This window comes from Polypterus senegalus, chromosome 10 (assembly GCF_016835505.1).
Source record: "Polypterus senegalus isolate Bchr_013 chromosome 10, ASM1683550v1, whole genome shotgun sequence".
Lineage (NCBI taxonomy): Eukaryota > Metazoa > Chordata > Cladistia > Polypteriformes > Polypteridae > Polypterus > Polypterus senegalus.
In genome coordinates, this window is record NC_053163.1 from 17,743,691 (window position 1) to 17,752,718 (window position 9,028).

The window sequence follows — 9,028 nt, forward strand, 5'->3', positions numbered from 1 at the left end:
GGACTTTGTATGTGTTTATCGTTTGTAATTTATATATGTTTTTTAGTTGCGATAAGGGAGGTCGAGCTGTTTTGTTTCTTTTTCACTATCACTGTATATATCTGCAATTGCATCAGGATTGGGGAATTTGGGTATATATTGTATTTGTTATATTTCCTCCTCTGCCAATATACTCATTTTACATACACTGACCCTTTTATCTTTGACTAATATATTTGTTTTTTTCCCCCATCTACTGGGGAGCTTAAGTGGTGGGAGGGTAAAGAACTAGAGGATAAGAACAATTTTCAAGACTTCACTCCAGCAGGTAACTTGCAGTCTTCCGAGTACGAGTGCGGTTGTTACAAAATAACCAAAAAAGCTCTTCAGTGCAAAAACGCAGCAGTGGGCCTCTGTAGAGGGAACTAAAATAGAGCATGCATGTCATATTCATCACTTTCAAGATTTAATAATTTTGTCACGTCAACACACATTCTTATAATGGTGAGTTATTATACTCGTGAGTCACCATTTAGCTGGTTTGGCTGCATTTCCCTACTTCAGGTGTCATCATTTCTTAAGTTTCTCCAAAATGTTGCCTACGGAGGGAACAGCGTTGCCATTAATATGCCCACATTCCCCCATCATGGAGCCCCGTAGGTGTCTAAATAAATAAATAAATCGGTTTGAATGAATGATTAACCCGTTTGAACAAATTATGGAACTTATTCAAACTGATTATTTTTATTTATTTCCTTGACTTTTATTTCAGTAGTATGGAGCCCTGCTCCATATTAATTAATTCGAACAGATTTTTTTTTTTTTTACAACTGGCAGTCCAGTTCTTATTACAGAGCCTCATATAGTTTTCACGGCATACAGTTCAGTAAACTGTAAGGCGTACGTCAAAATCAGGATCTAGTCTGAAGACTACTACAGTTGAAATGGTTCTTTAGAGGAGTCCAGACACAAGTTTCACATGCAGGAGAAGTTATGAGAATGGATTTATGGAATTTTCTCCAAGAATGTAATATTCCAGAGTCAGTCGTGGAAATGTTAATAAAGAAAAGGTACATTTAAAAAGTAGTCGATAATGGCACTAAATTGCAAACGATAAAACTGAAACTATTGGCTGGCTATGCTATTCCAGTTCTGGCTCACTAAACTGCATACCAGAAAAAATAAATAACTACTGAAACAAGAAAAACATTTTGAACGAATTGCGTAATTCATCCATCCATCCATCCATCCATCATCCAACCTGCTATATCCTAACACAGGGTCACGGGGGTCAAATGAATTAATAATTAGTTTGAACATTTTTTTTTTTGCCCAATACCTATGGGGCGCCATAGGTTTCCATGGAAAGCTGGTCCTGTTTTTGTGCGTATGCATGTTTTATAAATCTGAGGCCAGTTTTTAGAAATACTGGTGCTCACAGCTGTGAATTCCCCAGTGGTTTCCTCCAGTCCTTGCCCATTTATTCCACTTCTATGTTTTTTTTCCCCCGCATGTGCTTCCTCTGATGTTGCTTAAGCCTTCCATTTTCAAAGAACACCTTTCCACAGTCGACGCACTGGTAAAGCTTTTCACCCGTGTGAAGTCTCTGGTGACGTCGAAGGGTTTGAACTGCACAAAAAGTCTTCCCGCATTCGGCACACTGGCAGGGTTTTTCTCCTGTGTGATTTATCAGATGGGTCTTCAGTTGCGTCGCGCGGATGAAATTCTTTCCACATTCGGTGCATTGGTACGGCTTTTCACCCGTGTGAATTTTCTGATGGCGTTTAAGGGAGTGAGCTGTGGTGAAAGTCTTTTCGCATTCAAGGCACTGATATGGTTTTTCACCCCTCTTGTTGGGTTTATACTTTTCACTTTCTGTGAATGCCTTTGGCAGCTCATCCGTTCGGTATGGATTTTCTCCAATGTGAATTTTATGATGTTTCATATGCAGTCTAACCTGGCTGGAGTTCTTTGCAAAGTCAGTTCGTGGGTTCAGTTTTTCTCCTGAGAGTTCGTTAAATGTTTTAGCACAGTTTAAGGTCATCCTGTATTCCGTCCCCTGGTAGGTTTTATCTTCAGTGTTGTTTCTCTGCTGGTTTGCAAGGTGACAGAGTTCCCTGAAAGCCTCTAAACTTTCATCATAGATCTGCGATGTGCAGACACTGTGGCCCGGTTGCTCCACTTCCCCAATTTCGACTACGTCAAGTCTCCTCTTTTCTGAATGCTCACCTCTGGATGGTGACTCCGAGTGTGAACTGCCCTGCAAGGCACCCAAATGGACCTCCTTAACCCTATTTAAAGTAATGTCTTGTGACAGACTGGAGTCCCATCTAAACATGGTCTCTGCTCTGCACCTAATGCTGGGAGAGCTTCTGGTTAAAGTGGCTGCAATAAATGGATGGACATTTATAAGGTACCCATCTTCTTCCAAACACTCTACAGTATGAATGTCCTGATTAACTGGAGAAGAAGAAAGATCCACTTCCAAAGCCTCCTCTTTCACAGTGATTGTTTCAGTGCTGAAGGACACCTGCTCCTGACTACCATCAGAAACCCCAGAACAGTTGGACTGAAGATATTCTTCTTTAATCTGCTCTGATATTCCCTCTTCACTTTTCAAAGTGCTGGCTTTTGTGCTTCTCTGTGCTTTCACACCATCCACTTCCACAATGCCATAGCCAGCTGATGCCATTCCATCTGTTGCTGGCAGAAATAATTCTGGAGGTCCTGTATAAAAGAATATACATTTCACATATCAGAGACAGATTTAAAACAAATGGCTTACACCTGAACTAGACCAACACACACAAAACCTACTTTGCATGATTTCTAAAAGTGATACATACAAATGGTGAGAAAGAGTTTAAAGAACAATAACTTGCACATTCTTGGTCCTGTTACCGAATGTATGGTGAAGATGCCACATAGGATGGATGGATATCCTGGCCAGGAGAAGAGATGGTTCCTTACCCATATGGGAGGACCAAAAGAGATGGATGGACAGCTCACTAGGAAAGAAAGAAGCTTTTTATTCCCCCAGCACACTTGATGGCAGCAGACATGGATGTCTGTGCCCCCTATGAAATCGGCAAGGCATGCCGGGAAATGTAGTTCGGCAGTGCAGACCTGCTGAAGTCACTGGGGGCCACGAGAGAGCATTGCAGGGAGACAAGTTCCCTGTTATAATGGACTTCTGTGTAACCTGAAAGTGCTTACATCGGGCAATCACTCTGGCACCCTAAGTACTCCTGGGTCTCACGGAAGTCCATTATGACAGGGAGCTTGTCTCCCTGCAACACCCTCTCATGGCCTCCAGTTACTGCAGCAGGTCTGCAATGCCAAACTACATCTCCCAGCATGCCTTGCTAGTTTCCTAGGGGGCACCAACATTTGGGGCTTCTGCCATCAAGCATGCTGGGGTGATAAAAAGCTTCCAGAGACATCTTTCTTTCCTAGTGAGCTGTCCGTCCATCCCTTTTGGTCTTCCCATCCAGGTAAGGAACCATCCCCTCTCCTGGCTGGGAGGTCCGTTCAGCCCTTGTGGCATCTACAAGTGGTGTCTCCCCTTCATGGATGTGTAACAGTTAAGCTATAAGGAATACATGAATGACATACACTGATCAACCACAACATTCAAACCACCTACCTACACGGCCGGCTTAACATATGGGCACAATGGCCACTGGCTGGGGGTCCATGAAGTTTCTGATACCTAAGTATGTTTCTGTTTTGCTATTAATACGGGGGCCCTAGTGCACTACTTTGCTCGGGAGCCTCTAATACTGTTAAGATGACCCTGCCCTCTTGACAACTAAAGAAACTGAACAACTAATTTATAAATCCAGACATCATAACACGGAGAGAAAGCTTATAAGCTTTTAGCTCAACAAATCCACAAGCAAGAAGTCTGCAACTCAATCCCAGTAATCACCAACACAAACGGAGACAAAATCAACCATAAAAATATAATGCACACATTCAGAGACTACTATAAATCCCTATATACTACTGAGTTTAAAGAAGACAGCACACAATCTAATACATTTCTGCACACATTACAGATACCACAAATAGATACTTTTAGTGTGGAGGAACTGGATAAACCTCTGGCCCTATCAGAATTACTAGATGCTATAAAGTCACTTCAAGGTGGGAAACCAGCAGGCCCTGATGGCTACCTAGTAAAATTTTACAAGAAATTCTCCGCTCAGCTAGCTCCCCCTACTATTAGCAACATTTACAGAAGCTAGAGACAATCAAACTCTTCCTCAAACTTTTCACCAAGCATTAATCACTGTCTTTCCTAAACAAAATGAGGACTTATTACAATGTGCATCACACAGACCAATTTCACTTTTGGATAATGACGTTAAGATACTCTCAAAAATCATAGCTATAAGGATGGAGAAAGTGCTCCCTTTGGTAATATCACAAAATCAAACTGGATTTATCAAGGGTCGACACTTATCTTCCAATCTTCGACACCAGTTTAATGTAATATACTCACCAACAATGTCAAACACTCCAGAAATATTATTATCATTGGATGCAGAAAAAGTATTTGACATGATTGAATGGAAATACCTTTTCACTACATTAGAGAAATTTGGGTTTGGCCCGAAAATATGTGCGTGAATCAAACTACTGTATACCAATCCAGAAGCTTCAATTTGTATCAACAACATTTGTTCAGACTACTTTAAACTAGAACAAGATACCAGACATGGATGTCCCTTGTCACCGCTGCTATTTGCAATCGCCATTGAACCAATGGCAATACATTGTCGAAATGCTGATCAGATAAAGGGGATTATCAGAGAAGGACTGGAACATAAAATTTCTCTATATGCAGATGATATGGTACTGTATATATCACACCCACAAAATTCTGTGCTTGCAGTCTTAACAGCACTCACATAAAATTATTTCACAATCTCTCCCTTTCAAAGATCCATGAGGACACTGGGAAAAAGATCTCTTAATCAATATATCAGAAAAGGAGTGGAAAATAGCAATGCAGAGAATTCACTTGAGCGCCATATGTGCAAACCATACAATTATTCAACTCAAAATTATATATTGAGTACATCTGTCTCGCCTAAAACTCTCCAAAACGTTTCCAGGGCCGAGATCCAACCTGCAAACTCTCCAATCAAGCCCCAGCCTCACTGGGTCACATGTTTTGGTCCTGCAACAAATTAACATCATTTTGGACCAAAATTTTTATTTGGAAAAAACAATTCTCAGTTACTGGATCTGTACAGATTTGTTTCAAAACATGGCAGGATCTAATCAGTAATATTTTAGAATAAGCTCTTAAAGCACAGAGGAAGCAATTACTTCTGCATTTCTTTTTCTTCTCCATAGATCTCTATTGGCTTATCAAACTCATCAATTTAGATATGTTTACAAGCCTTACGTTTTACCCCATTGGTCATGCTCTCTTTCTCAGGGGTGAGGGTCGACTTGTTTTTTAATCCTACTTTTTGTAAAAATTGATTGATTTGTATGGAATGATTATAATAAAATTAATTTTAAAAAAATTATAAATAAAAAAAAAGATGACCCTGCCGACCTAATATTGTGTAAGCCCCCATAGTGTCACTGTGATGGATGTCCGTCAAGAGTTGCCGGCCCAGGCCGCCAGGAGGAGCTCTCCTGACAGCATGGACGTGCCCCGATACCTTGGGGACCACAAGGAGTCGCTGTAGCGAGGCTCGTAGACTCTTATGTGCCCTATAACCTGGAAGTGCGTCCTGGTCATGTGAACGGGAGGAATGACGTACTTCCAGGTTGAAGAGAAAGACTTTTACCCTGACCCGCAAGTGGTAAGGACTTGTGAACTGTGGGGCAGGAACACCTCCGGGTCATGGGGTATTAAAGGACTCTGAGAAAGCCCAGACACTGAGCTGAGTTGGGAGGAAGGGTGGCTAAGCGTCTGGGAGTTTGGAGGATTGATTTATTGTGTATTTCTTTGTTGAGTATTATGGAAAGGAGCGTGCTTTGTGCTTTGTGCACTTTATTGTTATAATAAATCCTATAATTGGACTTTTATCTGGTGTCTGACGTGGTTTCTGAGGGTAATAATAATAATAATTTATTACATTTATATAGCGCTTTTCAAGGCACTCAAAGCGCTTTACATACAAGGGGGGGGATCTCCTCAAACCACCACCAGTGTGCAGCATCCACCTGGATGATGCGACGGCAGCCATAGTGCGCCAGAACGCCCACCACACACCAGCTTACTGGTGGAGAGGAGACAGAGTGATGAAGCCAATCAGTGTATGGGGATGATTAGGAGGCCATGACGGTCAGAGGCCAATGGGCAAATCTGGCCAGGATGCCGGGGTAACACAGCCACAGCCACCAAACAGCTCTGAAAAATCGAGGCATGGACTCCACAATGTATATTCTTGTAGAAACTTACACAAGACAACTCAAAGCTAGAACTGCTGCCAAAGGGGCTTTGACAAAGTACTAAATGAAGGGTCTGAACACTTACATGAATAGGAGATGTTAGTCTTTGATTTTATGAAATATGCAAACATTTCTAAAAAAGTTTATGAGAGTGCAGACAGGGTGGACTGGGTGGAGAAGAGTGATTTGTGATAGAAGAGTACCTGCAAGAGTAATAGGGAAGGTCTGTAAATGGTAGCAAGACCAGCCATGATGTATGGTTTGGAGATGGGGGAACTGACAAAAAAGACAGAAGGCAGAGCTGGAAGTGGTAGAGTTGATTTTCATTTGGAGTAATGAGGGCAGACAGGATTAGGAATGAATATTTTAGGGGGCAACACTTTGGTGAAAGTGGCTAGACTGAGGTGGTTTGGGCACATGCAGAGGAGAGATGAGAGTTACATTGGGAAACAAATGTTGAGAGTGGAACCGCCAGGCAAGACAAAAAGAGGAAGGCCAAAGAGGAAGCTGATGGATGTGATGAGGGAGGACATGAAGGCATTGGATGTGGCAGAATATGATGTAAAAGATGACGATATATGGAGACAGATGATCTGCTGTGGCGACCCCTAAATGGGAAGAAGAAAGACTTTGTCATTAATACACACTTAGAAATCATTGTATGGTTCTTTATTGGGTTGTGTGGTTCCTTGATGAACCTTTGCTCAATCCTTCCCATCATTCCACATTAGGAAGGGTTCATCGCATATGTTGGTTCTTTGTGCTTTGAAAAATTTCCTAATATGTAAAAAACAAACAAACAGTAATCTTCCATGTATGGTTGGCTACTAATGGACAAAAAAAAAAAAAAAAAACCTGTAGTTAACTTGTGTTGCTGTATGGAGTCAGAATCCTTTTAAAATCATAGGCAATTGGTATTTCACAAATCTGTTATCGTCTGTTCATGGTATTTACTGAATGCAGCTTTAAATGGATCTAAATAAATAAAAATTCTTTCTGGAACCTCAATGTGGATTGGTCTTTTGGGAACCCAAAATGGTTCTCCTATGGCACTGCACTCAAAAACCACTCTGGCACCTTTACTTTTATAGAGTGTGGGTTTTCGAGTGTAGTCTGATATGCAAAAATGCTAAATGCACCCATTTCATATTAAAATCTAACACTATAAAGTGTGCAGGAAGTAAAGGGGTCTGGAAACATCTATCATAAATTTAAATGTAATTAATGTTTCGTTTTACTGTACACTATTTTGTTCTGGGTACATTATAGTGTCTTTTTATATACCTTTTATTGAATGTATTAAAAGCTTGTAACATTCTATACAATCAAGTCAAATTTAACAAACCTAAATTAAATTCAATCCCCACCCATGAGAAAGAGAGGAAGGCCAACAGCCAGAGTAAAACTATTAAGAGTAGTAAAGAGAGAAAGGAGTCATTCACCCCCAATATAAATGCTGAATCTAAAATGTTATTGATTAGATCCTGCCAGGTTTTAAAATTTTTGAACAGATCCTCCAAGCGAGGATTTGATTTTAATAGTGTCATTTTCTAAATTGCTGAATCTAGACCTGCTTGATTAAGGGGGGAATGGCAGGAATGGAGCCTATCCCAGCTAGCATAGAGTGCAAGGCAGGAATAAAGGGTCCATCGCAGGGCGAACGAACACACACAGGCACACACATACACAATGGGGCTAATTTAGTGTTGTCATAAACTTTGTCTTTGGACAGTGAGAGGAAACTAGAGCAACGAAGGAACAAACCACACACACACACACACACACACACACAGGGGGAGAGCATACAACCCTAGTCTCCTTACTGCGAGGCAGCAGTGCTAACCACTGCGCCACCGTGCCACCAACAGTAATGTACTACTTTTACAGTTTTCTTTATACATGATTTATACACAGAGACTTCGGTTTTAAGTGGATCTGTTCTCCTTTGTGTTATCAGTCATCTTTGGCATTACCTGCTTATTTCAAACCCACCTTGCTTCGCCATTTCCAGTTCCATTTTCTGGCGGGTTTCAATTGACCGCGCAGCACCGCCGCTGCCCGGTGACGACCTCCTCCAGTCGGCGCAGTCTGCCCGCTTGTACTCGAGGAGCTGATCGGTGGAGTCGCGCGACGAACTTCGCGACAAGCGCCGGTCTGTCAGATCGATCTCGTCTTCAGAATTTCCGTTTTCTCCTGTCGCATAAAGCAGGGCACTTCTTTGGCTCGGGTGCGACAATCCCAATACATTCCCAAACGTGTCCACCTTCTCTTTCAAGTTCTGGTTTTCTTTTTGATACCTGGACACTTGAGATCGGAAATCGGCGTAAATGTTCTTCACTAGGCTTTCAAATTTAGACATCATGATCTCTGCGGCCACCATCACCTCCTGCTCAATAATGAGAGAAACGCAGGAATCGGACGCGTCGCCGGTTAAGAAAACCTCATCTGCTTCATTATAGTTCTTTCCATTAAAAGAACGATCTTCCCTTTTCAGGGCCGCAAGTCTGCACAATACCATCCGGGAGGTCGTTTTGGCAGCCCACTCGATGGTGATGGAGAGCTGCTCTTTTATTATGCTGCAGGTTTCCCCCTCGTCCATGACAGTATGATGCCCTGATTGAGTATTGGG

The 9,028-nt window shown here is 41.8% G+C and overlaps 1 protein-coding gene across 1 annotated transcript; it reads right to left on the reverse strand.

Annotated features, from left to right (window-relative positions):
• Positions 1 to 1,314: 1,314 nt before the first annotated feature.
• LOC120536839 (zinc finger protein 3-like) lies at positions 1,315 to 9,028 on the reverse strand. Its single transcript, XM_039765354.1, has 2 exons — positions 8,392 to 9,028; positions 1,315 to 2,706 (listed from the first exon to the last, which is right to left on the reverse strand). Exons 1-2 carry the CDS (start codon positions 8,996 to 8,998, stop codon positions 1,460 to 1,462), a joined length of 1,854 nt encoding a protein of 617 aa, XP_039621288.1. The 5' UTR covers positions 8,999 to 9,028; the 3' UTR covers positions 1,315 to 1,459.